This window comes from Brassica rapa, chromosome A07, assembly GCF_000309985.2.
Source record: "Brassica rapa cultivar Chiifu-401-42 chromosome A07, CAAS_Brap_v3.01, whole genome shotgun sequence".
In the NCBI taxonomy this organism is placed as follows: Eukaryota; Viridiplantae; Streptophyta; class Magnoliopsida; order Brassicales; family Brassicaceae; genus Brassica; species Brassica rapa.
This window is the reverse complement of record NC_024801.2, coordinates 20,318,557-20,331,920: the sequence shown is the minus strand read 5'-3', so window position 1 is coordinate 20,331,920 and position 13,364 is coordinate 20,318,557. Positions and strand designations below refer to the sequence as shown.

The 13,364-nt window shown below is 33.4% G+C and overlaps 3 protein-coding genes across 4 annotated transcripts; 2 read left to right on the top strand and 1 right to left on the bottom strand.

The window, feature by feature from the left end:
- The first annotated feature begins 3,828 nt into the window (after nt 1–3,828).
- Nucleotides 3,829–9,435, top strand: LOC103830545 (transcription factor TGA7). 2 transcript variants are annotated; one of them, XM_009106348.3, is made up of 8 exons: nt 3,829–7,369; nt 7,462–7,643; nt 7,735–7,830; nt 7,923–7,982; nt 8,151–8,237; nt 8,323–8,649; nt 8,736–8,966; nt 9,065–9,435. In XM_009106348.3, the coding sequence occupies exons 2-8, from the start codon at nt 7,473–7,475 to the stop codon at nt 9,215–9,217; spliced, it is 1,125 nt and encodes a 374-aa protein (XP_009104596.1). In that variant the 5' UTR covers nt 3,829–7,369; nt 7,462–7,472; the 3' UTR covers nt 9,218–9,435. The 2 variants fall into 2 exon arrangements, with proteins under 2 accessions (XP_009104596.1, XP_009104597.1); XM_009106349.3 differs by having other exon boundaries at nt 3,832–7,369; nt 8,151–8,228.
- Nucleotides 9,436–9,655: 220 nt separating this feature from the next.
- On the top strand, nt 9,656–11,099 carry LOC103830544. Its single transcript, XM_009106347.2, has 4 exons — nt 9,656–10,003; nt 10,146–10,220; nt 10,373–10,650; nt 10,722–11,099. The coding sequence occupies exons 1-4, from the start codon at nt 9,754–9,756 to the stop codon at nt 10,941–10,943; spliced, it is 825 nt and encodes a 274-aa protein (XP_009104595.1). The 5' UTR covers nt 9,656–9,753; the 3' UTR covers nt 10,944–11,099.
- Nucleotides 11,100–11,111: 12 nt separating this feature from the next.
- LOC103830543 (60S ribosomal protein L30-2) lies at nt 11,112–12,534 on the bottom strand. The gene is made up of 5 exons (XM_009106346.2): nt 12,286–12,534; nt 12,097–12,202; nt 11,907–12,008; nt 11,437–11,505; nt 11,112–11,327 (listed from the first exon to the last, which is right to left on the bottom strand). The coding sequence occupies exons 1-5, from the start codon at nt 12,304–12,306 to the stop codon at nt 11,287–11,289; spliced, it is 339 nt and encodes a 112-aa protein (XP_009104594.1). The 5' UTR covers nt 12,307–12,534; the 3' UTR covers nt 11,112–11,286.
- Nucleotides 12,535–13,364: the final 830 nt, after the last annotated feature.

The window sequence follows — 13,364 nt, the reverse complement described above, 5'->3', positions numbered from 1 at the left end:
TTTTGAAAATTAATTAAAATATTAATTTCTGATTTATTCTAAGTACACATTGTTTTATTAGATTTTTATTGGATTTTATTAATTAATGAGTCAAAAATAAAAGTAAAACTGAAAAAAAAAGTGCACGGCACTTATAATAAAAATATTTTAAAAATTAAAATGACTTTTTGTATGGAACAGAAAATAAAATACTCTTAACTTTAAATAAACAACCAAAATATATGTTTGATTATCATTTACAAGTAAAGAAAATGAAACAATATAAAGAAACTATAAGGAAAAAGTAAAACATTTACTTTAAATATTCTCTTGTAGCAAGTTGATATATTTAATAAAATTTGGAGGGGGGGGGTGGGCGGGTAAAGTTACATTTTCTCGAGCTTTACCGACCTAACAATGATGAAATTCTAAAATCTCACAAATTACTCTTGAATACCAAATGTACGAATCTTAAGCGAAATATTTGAAAAGTTGAAATGCAAAGAACACCTAGATTCCACTACATGGTTCAGTCTGAATCTTTATGTTTTGATGAACTTAATATGGAGCTCAACTCACTATCTATTCTTGCTTTCGATGAGCCAAAACCTTTTTATTTGATCTTTCTCCTCTATCTCTCTTGATACAATTGGTTCTGATACAAATAACAGAACAAAGCATAGACCAGATTACCTTTTAGATTGGACTCGTTACCGTCGGGATACTGAGATTTTATACTTGAGAGGTGATTTAAGTGGCCTGCTTGTTACAAAGGTCTGGCTATATTCTCATTGAAGAGTTGAAGTCTCTGATCTGAAATTTATATGTCCTGCAACGTTTTTGATGTCTGCTGCATGTTTCTTTCTATGACCAGGAGAACGCAATCACTCACGTTAACCAAGATATGGCATTATCGAATCGACTCACGTTGATAATTTAGGTTCTTATCTAGTGTTTTTGTCAAACTTGAAATATCACGCTTCACAACTGGCAAGCATCTGTTGAAAGTTCTTGTTTCTTCTTGAGGCACTCTTGGAATCTTGTTGTCCATATATAACTCATAAGCTGCAGTTGTGAACACATCCTTAACTTTATGCTAAAGAGTTTCCTCAGTCATGAAAGATTACACACACACACACACTTACATGCAATGTTTGGCAAAATATATTTGAGAGATATCTCATATGGAAGTTGGTTGATTAAATAGGATAAATAATCTACGTCATTTTGTCTGAGGGTTCTTATTATCTAGAATATGGCAACGAGATTTTTATTGGAACTCTCATCCGTCTTCGCCAAGGTAAACCATATTTTACATGGCAGGGATTGTTTGTTTGTTTGCAGCTATGATTATCCCCTTTTGATATCATCCCATATTCCCATGATTACTCCTTTGATGGGAAAAGTTCCTCGGGTAGAAATACAACCAATTTTGGTGTCACTTCTCTGAAATCAGATGGAAGTGTAGAAGAATATTATCATGACCTGGACGTACGTTGTCAACGTTTTCCTCTGCATCTTCTCATTCTGCTGAAACATTCAGAAATGTGCAGAGAGGGATTGCACATCTCATGCAAAGCATGGCTCATTTAACTGCGTATGGATACGTTTGCAAAGTTGTTGGCCACATTATTTTCACTCAAGGAAGTTCAGTCTGCTATTTGTCAAGGTAAATCTTGTATCTGAATTAAGACATTTCATACTTAGCTTGTTCTGACCGTTTCGAACGTGAACTCCTCAAGGTCTAGCACCTTGCCTAACAGTTCTCATATTCAGCCAAAGTCTGTATGAATTTTTTGTTTGTTTATTTCCGAGCTTACTAAAGTTGACTAACTATAACAACCTTAGCTTCAAAATAGATAGTATTATGTGGATTGTCCTTAATTTGTAGTGGAACACTAGCTACTTTAATGGAATTTAGTTAATACCATCCTCGTTCTTCACATCAACCTATATATGGTATTCAATCATCTTAACATATATTGATCATCTCCAGGTACACTAAATATAGTCGTATAAATTCATACTGATGTATTTATATTTTCTACCCAAAGATCCACCAAAAAAAGAAAAATCCATCTTTGCAGGAACCCAGATTGTCGATATGTGCATAAGGCATCCTCAATTCTAGGCATGCCCTGGAACAGACATAATTGGTGTCTTTTATCTAATTCTTGATACCTTCTGGCTTCTGCTGGAATTATTGTAACATCTATATACAAATAAGTATAGTAGCAATTTAGCGATGCTTTCATTATTTTTCTTTTAGAGCTAAGTGAGGTAAATATTTTTTTGGAAGTCACTCATCCACCTTATGGTGCTTGATGATACAACAATGAAAGGTCATATGTGCTCTTGTGACCTGAGAATATACTCCGGCTTGTTTGGTCATTAAAAGGAAAGGAAACCACCATAACAATTTAAGTAATATTTATACAATTTTTTCAGTCACTCAACAAAGAAAATCAGTCCCTTTTTCATACCACGCAATGGGAACAAAAGCAAAATGTAAGAGCCCATCCACTTCCTTTACTTTTGAATTTTTCATAATTGTTGGAGAAATGAATATTGATTGATGTATATTTTCTTTTTGTAAGTGCTTCTCATGCGTAGACTGTTGTATGCGTTCTTTTGTTTATTAGTATATATACATATGTTTTTGTGTGTGTACATGTGTGTACGTAATCCTGATATTTTCACATATATATTTGCTTAGGTGTTCTTAACTTCTTATAGTTACATATAAATTAATGGTGAATCACAGAGCGTTAGATAATAATTTTGAGGGCGAGAATACTAAATTGAGCATTTTATTTATGTGAAACAGAAACCTAGACAAAAGACTGGAGCTGAATAATTTTGTAAAAAAAATTGTACTACTTAGGGTAAGAGATAGAACAATGTTCTAACTTTAAAAGCTTTAATACTTTTTAGGTTATGGAATGGAAAATATATATCAAGTAAATACCGATCATACCCCAATATCTAAAAGAATATGTCAGTTATTCATTTTCTTAATATGTTGTAGTTTATCAATTGGGAGACTCTGAATGATTAACAAATCATTTTATTAAAGATATACTATGTACATATTTATTATTTTAAAACTGAAGAAATGTTGTTATAAATTTGGAATATCATTTTAGGTTTGTGTAAATTTCAAAATTTTCCATAAGAGTTTAGTTATATGTAGTTGTATATCAAACCAACTTAACATAAGAGAATCTTATTTTATTCACTTTCGGCATGCGAAGAGAGTATCAGTCTCAGTTCACTTCAAATTCGAGTCTTTGAACGACATGCGGTTTATATCAAAGGAATTAGTATATAACTATGTCTATATATGCCTCCTTTAATATTATTTCTTATATGATATATTCCCCCCCCCCCCCCCCCCCCCAACACGTTTGTAAATCTGCAATAAATAGAGAATATAAGGGATTCTTCGTGAAGCAATAATACTAATATTCGAATCCGTTTTGATCGTTGGATGATCATTCGTCCACAAGAATCTCAGGGCATGATAGATATGCAATTTTGATTTGCTCAGTAGTACGATATATCTTTGATTCTTCTTCCTATGCGTAAAACTTAAAACCATATTCAGTTACAAAAAAAAACATCAAAACCATATTCTTAACTTGATTGTCTCCTAGTTTATTGTCTAACGACTATTATGTAATTTTTGTATAATTTTTTTTATCCAGAGAATTTCAGACCCTACGGTTTAGACTTAATTATAGTCTCTTGGACTATAGACAATTATTTTCAATGCATACGATCTTTGGTTTAAACCATCGAGTATGAGATTGCAATCCCATATCCCATAGAACCAGTGCCGTGCGAAGAGTTTCAGGGGCGTAAGGCAAATTTTAAAAATAAACTTATTTACAACTATAATGAAAACAATTTTGTAATATGATATATCGTTTTCACCAAATACACAAATCTAACCCTGTAAAAGAATAAGTTTATGTATATTAGTCTATTATGTGGAAAGGGTTTTTTAAAAATAAGCCTAAACCATAAGATTATAAATTTATTTTAAATTTTAGGGCCCTAAAAAAATTCATATTAATCGGGGGCCTAAGACGAATGCCTTTTTCAATACACTGTAGGCACGCCTCTAGAACTATATGAATCCAAAACTATATGAAACTAAGTACTTTAGGAAAAACTATCGTGCCCTTAATGTTAAGAATGTGAATAATTACTCTAATTTTTCAAGAGACGTGCAAGAAACTATCTCTGCTGCAGAATCTGTAAATATATGCAATTCGTATTAAAATTGAAAGTCTAAAGATAGATATTTCAGGTGTACTCGATAAGAATGTACATAATGAGAAAAAAGTACAGAGAAGATAACGGGAAAGCAATAAAATGTGTACCTTTGTGATCAAAAACGAAAAAGAGAAAAAGATGATGGCGAAAATAGTGGGAGATCGGTGTCTTCGTGATGAATTAAAGTAGAAATGTGTGTAGTGTACGTAACTTTTCTTATCATACTATCTTTTCCTTCCTCAAATATAACACGTAACAGGGATGTATTTAATGCATGCATAATAAACGAACGTAAAATGATGGCTAATTTAACAGATAATTTGCTCAGTACTAGTTTCGAAATCATGTTTGTATTGAGTCATGACCGGTTTGTAGATTATTTGAGAGATGAATAATTGTTATTTTATTTATTTTAGTAATAAATCATAAATTTTAACATTAAAGTAACAGTTGTATTCATTTCAGAAAGATAAAAGTTGTTATTTTTATAAATCAAAAAGAGTAGGATGTTGAATATCAAAACCATTATTGATATATAGTATGAGAGATTTCTATCTCATTCTTCTCACTTTTTTACCTTTGTTAATTTAGTTTTAATAATTTAATTGTGAGATATTCCTTTAGATATCTATGGATGTCTTAACTAATTATCAGAGTCTGTCGATGATAAGTGAAAGGCCATGAAAAGCTTCTGTACAATACTGAATGAATCAAGCCAAAAATATATGATCTTTCTCGAAACCAATGGATTTTTCTGACATGATCATACAATAATGTTTTTCTTTTTTGTATTTTATTTGCTTATATCAGCGCACCGATTCATATTTATCTTATTATATGGATTGATAAATATTTACCGATACTCTTTAATAAAGTAAAACCAAGACATGAAACAAAGCTGGATAAAAGAAAAAAACGGACATGCTTGTCTTTGTTGAACACACAGATTTTGTTACACAAGTGGTGCCAAGCTAATTAAGATCCATGATTTAAAAATAAGTAAAAGTTTTAAAAATGTTATCTTTGTGTTTGGTAGGGCCATTAAAGCTCCAATTATTTGTCACTAAGTCAGGAAAGAAGACTAACCACAAAGATGCCACTGCATAAATAACCTTATGGACCACCCCAAAGTTGTAAAAAAACATTAGTGAAATACAATCAGAAGGAAAGAAATCTACACCTTTCTGTTAAAGAAGAAATCTACATCTTTGTTCCACCTATGGCTATATGAACCTAATTTATAGGGAAAAAGACATTGATTCTTTTGCATACCCACGAGCATGCATCTACACAAAAGGCGTGCATTTCGAATAGGCATTTCGAATAGGCATGGGCAAGGAGCAGATACCGGAAAATTCGTAGTATGCTCCGTTTTAGACGAATATCTACATTTATGATGTTTCGATCCGAACAATTTCAAATATCCGGGCTTCTGGATATCTAGATTTTTTTAAAATATTCACGGATTATTCAATTTGATCCGCCAATTATATTAAAAAGAAAAAATAATATATAACATTAAAATTAAATAAAAACTTTTAGAATATTAATTTAAAATAAATAAAAAATAATATCATACTAGCAAACTATCATTTTTAACAATTGTAAGAACATTTCAATATTAACAAGTCTAATAAGAAAATTTATATGTTAACATTTGACACAATATTAAAATTAAATTGGATATGTAATAACCAAATTTTTTTTTGAAAAACAACTTAAAACAAAAAAAAAACAAATTATATCATAAAATATGTATAGATATAATAGTTTGTAGAGTAACTTAGCCCAAAATACTAAAAGAAAGCACAAAAATACGGATAAGCTCTTTTGGAAAAAAATGATTATGCACATTTCATAAACGAATGAGTGATTCGATAGGGGTATTGGAGTCTTTATAAATTATGCACCGTTCATAACAGTGGGAAATAGTATTTTTCTAAATTGGCGATAAGTTGTGTGTATAGAATGCAATTTCAGTAGTTTGTATATACAATTGCATTATATATCTATAAATATACAGATCTGATCGGATATCCGACTTTCTAAAAATAATATTTGTGATTTGCTTTGTTTTTTACGGATATCACATTTTGATATTTGCTTTGATTAGGAACTTAATAGATATCCTGAATTTTTGAATCGAATCAAAACGAATAACAGATCAGTTCAAATTTACCAGATAATTTTCTCAGCCCTAGTTTCGGAAATCATCTTTGTATTGAGTCCTGACCGGTTTGTAGATGATTTGAGAGATGAATAATTGTTATTTTATTTATTTAGTAATTAAATTATAAATTTGAACATTAAAGTAACAAATGAAAATGACAGAATAAAGTTAGTTTATTTCACGAATATAAAATTTTTTAAAAAAATTATTCATTTCAGAAAGATAAAAGCTTTTAATTTTTTTGTTATTAAATCTAAAGTAATTAAAATCTGTAAAAATTTCAAAACTTTTACTATTATTTTGGTGAAACGGAGAAAATATTTATATATGATCCCTAAAACATAATCCACTTTCTAAATTCCCAATTCTAGAATTCAGAAACGATGCAATAAATGCACAAACAGACCGAATAATTAACTGACCGAGCAACGTGTCGATTCCGGAGAGTATGGAACTCTACAAGAGTTTCCGGTTAATGACATCATGTCGTGCGTACTTCAGCGCACGATAAGGTCACCCTTCAGCTTTGCGAAAGACTCATCTTCTTTTACTTTTCCCCAGTGTTTTGTCGTTAAACGTTACATTGCTTTACAGATTAACTAATGTTATTTCTTTAAATAAATTGATTATTATCTTGGTTACTATTATTCTATAGCTGATGGACATAAATAAAGGAAAGAGAAAAGGCCAAGAAAGAAAAAAAAAAAATCCTTTTTATCATCTCTTCCCATGATGGAAACGCTTGACCTCTAAGTTTTTTTTTCTTTACTGCAAGTGTCCAAAGGAACTCCAAGAACTTTTCCTTCCTTTAGATTTTTTCTGTTGTCGGTCTGAAACAATATCTCTATTTGATCGATAGATTACTCAGAAATGCACTTCAAAGGTTTGTGTCAGTGACTAATGTAAGTTTGGTGCAAGCTATTGGATCTACAAGTGAAGGTGAGGCAAAAAATAGAAAAAAAACAATATTTGTTTCTCCTTTTATTTCTACTTGTGGATTAATATATAAATGTTTTTGGTTGATATGTTAGAGAATATAGAGATGATGAGTTCTACTTCTCCAACACAACTTGCATCTTTAAGAGACATGGGAATCTATGAACCGTTTCAACAAATGGTTTCTTGGGGGAATGTTTTCAAATCTGATATCAATGATCATAGTCCTAACACTGCTTCTTCCTCTGTTATTCAAGTGGATCACAACATCATCAAGGTTAATATATGTATACTTGTCTCAAAATTTATATTAATCTGAAGTACTGTTACTTGTATGTGTTTTTGCTAATGGTTTGAGTTGTGTGCAGGCGAGTTACCCTTCTTCTTCTCATAACCAGATCGAAGCAGAACCTTCTAGTAATGATCATCAGGAGGAGGATGATGATGGCAGGAATCATGATAAGGTTTGTAAAAAACATAATCAAGAATCCTTTTAAATAAAACAAAATATCGGTTTTTATAATAGTGATATCATTTTCTCATATGTTGCAAATAGATGAAACGGCGTTTAGCTCAGAACCGAGAAGCTGCTCGCAAAAGTCGCTTGAGAAAGAAGGTATAATCTTATAGGACTGCGAAAATCCTGATAAAAAATCATGAAACGAACCAAGTTGAAATCGATAATATTGAACTATTAAACATTTGAATACACAATGTTACAAGTTACAACAAATCTCATATAGTAAGTTATCTACTAGTACTAAAGTCTGTTTTGTTCCTTTAGGCTTATGTTCAACAGTTAGAAGAAAGTCGGTTAAAGTTATCGCAGTTAGAGCAAGAACTCGAAAAGGCTAAGCAGCAGGTGAGCAAGGTGACACAAGACTGATAAAAACGTTTTCTTCTGTAATTTTTAATCGAAATCAATATGTTACTGACTCATTACTATTTTTTTAAAGGGAATTTACTCGTCAGGTTCGAGCTATGTAGGATCATCAGGGAGCATTAACTCTAGTATTGCTGCATTTGAGCTGGAATATTCACATTGGCTTGAAGAACAAAGCAGGAGGGTTAGCGAAATCCGAACTGCGCTTCAAGCTCATATAAGCGACATAGAACTCAAGATGCTTGTAGAGAGCTGCTTGAACCATTACGCAAACCTCTTCAGAATGAAAGCTGATGCAGCCAAAGCTGATGTTTTCTACTTGATATCGGGAATGTGGAGAACTTCCACAGAAAGATTCTTCCAATGGATAGGAGGTTTCCGTCCATCAGGTCTTTTAAATGTATAAACTCTCAAACTCCCAACACACTCTTAACTTCAAAAGCTAAGTTGACAAAATGTAATGTTCTAACTCCTTTTGTTTTGTAGGTTGTGATGCCGTATCTTCAGCCATTAACTGATCAGCAAATCTTGGAAGTGAGAAACCTCCAACAATCATCACAACAAGCAGAGGATGCTCTCTCTCAAGGGATAGATAAACTTCAGCAGAGTTTAGCTGACAACATAGTGATTGATGTGGTTATGGATTCCAATGATTACCCATCTCACATGGGTGCAGCTGTTGAGAATCTTCAAGCATTAGAAGGATTTGTGAATCAAGTAAGTAAAAAACAAAAAACAAAAAACAAAGTTAACGAAAGAAAGTACGTGTCCTTTCTATATCAAAAGATTAAAGAATCTGTTTATTTGATCAACAGGCGGATCATTTAAGGCAACAAACATTGCAGCAAATGGCAAAGATCTTGACGACAAGACAAGCAGCTCGCGGTTTGCTTTGTCTGGGAGAGTATCTTCATAGGCTGCGTGCTCTTAGCTCTCTATGGGCAGCTCGTCCACGAGAACACGCCTAAAAGGAAAACATGAAACACACCTTTAAAGCTTTGAATATTTTAAGTAGAACGTCATGAAGTATCTCGCTCCATATATTTTCAGACAAGAAGATGTAAATTTGAGTGGAAACTTTGTAATATATATTAGATACCAAAAATAAGTGTATGCTCTTACTCGTTAGTGTAATATTATTATTTATATGTTTAAAAGCTGAGCAATGTGATAATACATGCTAATATATCTCGGTCCAATATTTTCAAATAAGAAGATGTAAATTTGGGTGGAAACTTTGTAGTATATATTACATACCAAAAAATGTGTATATTTTATAAGGTTGAAATCTGAGCAATGTGATAATATGTATCCCGAAATTGAATCATCAGTATAGTTCAGGGGCTTATATGTGAAAGGGTATAATCATAATTAATTTTATTGCGTTTCTTCTCCACAAGATATTCCGGGGAAATTGATTACATTTCTTGTAATTTTCCGAGAAAATTCATTTGGGGAATTCGATTTTATATGAATTCTAGTTTCTGGGTCGGAGATTGAAGTGATGAGCAACCACCTGCGAGCTATCTGTAGACCACACACGGTGTTTGCTTCGATCGTGTGTTGTAGTAGAAACCAAACTCGATCACTCGTCAGGGTTTCGATTCAAAAGTTCAGCTTTAGAACTCGGGTCTCGAATTCGTTTCCGTTTAGGTCTAAAGATTCCAACTTTTGGTTTGGCGTGAGTCAGAGGAAGACTCTGGTCAGGGCAGCTTCGAGTTGGAGCGAAGAGAAGTCTCCTTACGATACTCTCGGTAAAAGCTTTCTCCTTTTAGCTTAAACTGCGCGTAGGAGCTGTGTGTGCAGTGAATGATCATGTAAAACAGAGTCCTTTGTGTCTTGTGTTATTTAATAGAGCTAAGATTTGGTTGTATGTTGTTTGGTTTTTGAGTGCAGAGTTGGAACGAGATGCAGAGGAGGAGCAGATTAAGGTGGCGTACAGACGATTAGCCAAGTACTATCATCCTGATGGTACTTCTCTACATCTTTAGAAGCTAAATCAAAGTCAAGATTACTAGTTTTAGAGCTTGGGGTTAGTTTAAGTGCTTGTGAGGAGTCACTTTATGTTCCAGAAGTTGTTTATTTTTATTGCATGAGTGATGAGTTGTGTTTTGTGTGTGTAGTTTATGATGGGAAAGGGACGCTTGAAGAAGGAGAGACGGCAGAAGGTAGATTCATCAAGATCCAGGCTGCATACGAGCTGCTCATGGACACTGATAAGAGAAGACAGTACGATATGGATAACCGAGTGAATCCAATGAAGGCGTCACAAGCTTGGATGGAATGGCTGATGAAAAAGCGTAAAGCATTTGATCAGAGAGGCGACATGGCGGTTGCAGCTTGGGCTGAGCAACAACAGCTTGGGATTAACCTTCGTGCTCGTCGTCTTTCTCGTTCCAAGGTAAGAAGACTAACAAGTATTTATGAGACTTTTGGTTTCCCCTGTGTTGAATCTTGGTGGATTTGGTTAAGGTGGATCCGGAAGAAGAGAGGAAGTTACTGGAGAAGGAGAAGAAAGCATCAAGAGAGTTGTTTAACAGCACTCTAAAGCGACACACGCTGGTGCTGAAGAAAAGAGACTTGATGCGAAAGAAAGCAGAGGATGATAAGAAGAAGCTCATCACTCAGCTGTTAGCAGCAGAAGGTCTCGAGCTTGATACTGAAGAAGAGGAGGAAGGAGAGACAGCCAAGTAAACATTTTGCAAAGCTTTTCACCCTTCTGATAATCCACTCTTCTCTGTCTTTCTGTTTCAACTTCTCTTTTACATGTAGAAGAAACATACATGTAGATATTATATTTTATAATTACCAGAACTTTAATTCACGGTTCAAAGTTTAGTTTCTTGATAAGGAGAATGAAGTTTGATACGTACTAAAAGATAGAACAAAGAATTTGACTCTCAGAAATGTCAAAAAATTATATTTTCCTATCCGGTTCATAATGTAAAAGTAATGAAACACCAAACACAATATCCTTTGCTCATAAGATTTGCGAATATCCATGGAAGGTAGAGGGAAAACAAAATCGAAAATGGTATCACTGGTCACCAGGAATGCTCTTGATAATGTCAGAATCACCTAATACCAGTCAAAAGACAAAATCATTAGTAAGGATCAATGAAGAACCAAATACATAAACAAGAAGTTGGAGAGTATGTAGTATTCAAGTTAGTTTTGTTCTTATTACCAGGATCAACGATGCTCAGACAAGAAACACGGAAGTACTTTCCACAAGCTGTTCCCAAGTCAACGTTGTCTGAAACCAAAGATAAACAACAGTCACGCAAAAGTGAAACCAGAAGGAAATAATGGATGAATCAGCTGAATCAAAATAAATAATCGTCTACTTCCTTTTGATGATATGATCTAATCAGAGGATCAATGATGCAAAGGACAAGACTATCATGCTACAGTACAAACCCAAAACCTACAATGTGGATTATACAGACAGAACAGCCAGTTAAGTAACTTGATGTAAATGATGCAACTTCTGCAACTTGTAATAAACCCATTACAGATACACCAATAGCAATTCAAAAAGATTCGTGATCTTCCAAAAAGATCAACACTTCTTAGTCAAAAAAACAAACTACTTTCTTCCTCTACTTAGGATCAACACTATAAAGGCTGATTGTTCAGAAGAAGAAATGAACTCACTTCCATTGTAGTGGTGAACACCAACTTTAGCGAGCATAGCGTAGTACTCAATCTCCGATCTCCTCAACGGTGGGCAGTTCGAGGAGATTAGAATTAGCTTCCCTGTGAATATAAAAACAAATCATAATTAACAGCTACATAAGCTATAACATATTGTTATAGATGCACACCAAGTGTTCGATTAAATTACCTTTGGAGCCACGGAGAGACTTGAGGACGGACTTGTAACCAAGAGTGTATTTACCACTCTTCATCACAAGAGCCAACCTACTGTTGATTCCCTCGTGTGACTTCTTCTGCAAACTCAAACACGCAGAAACATTGTTTGAGATGACCAAAAAAGAATAAAACTTTGATAAGAAAGAGAACGTAAACGCACCGTTTTCTTGGCCGTCACCATTTTCGCAGAGATAGAGAGGGAGACAACTGTCCTGTCCTGGATCTGTGCGGCGGAGGAGGAGAGATCGAGAGAGAAGACGAAGCACGATGCTTGGTAAACGTTTTATATTCTATCAAATGTTTTTAGGGTTTTTGCTCTTTCTATATGTTTGTGTAATTGCAATTATGCCCTTACGTTTCTGTACATTTGTAAATTTAGATTTTGATTCTAGCCTGTCAACTTTTGAAATTTAGTTTATATCCCCAATCCTTCAGTTGAGGAGGAGAGTGGGTTATGAGCTCTTTGTTTCGATTCAAAAGAGGAAAGAAATTAGTTTTATGCTTAACTTTCACCAAATCTGAGGTTACTCAGGGTCTGCACTCTACAGATAAATAAAATTTAGTATCGCTGAATATAGATATACTTCTATTGATTTTTTGTTCTTATATGATTGACGTTTGGTATATGACTATTAGAGTAGTTAACCGTGTAATTAGTGTTAGGTATAATCTCTGTTTTAATGTTAGCATAACCAGAGACATTCAGTGTACAAGAGAAACATTGTACACATTTCATAATCTTCACTTCACTAGGTTTAGCTTAGTTTCTCTTGGTGCTTGTAATTTGTAAATTATTATCATCGTTAGTTGACAAACAAAGTCAAAATAATAATAAAATCGAAAAATAAAATAATAATAACAATGAAATGTGTGGACCATATGTTGAAGCCCACTAGTGAAAGAGAAAATAGCCCACTTATAATTTCTGAAATTGATATTTGGAATTGGGACCAATTGTGTTTGGTTCAACTTCCATGTCAGCTTCAGCTTCCCCCTTCACTTTCATTTACTAGTACCACCTAACGAAAGTATGAAATATACATAGATTCAAATCAACTAGTCATACTCATATGTACTACATGTGCTTGGCATCACATCTACGAATAAAAATCGTGATTTTCCATTTCTAGTCATTCAAAGGTACCATCAAATGTATGCTGACGTTTTTATGTGGTGTATTCAAATTTGAGATATATCTGACATGTTGAACCAATTTTTCAATATTGTCTATAATCTAAC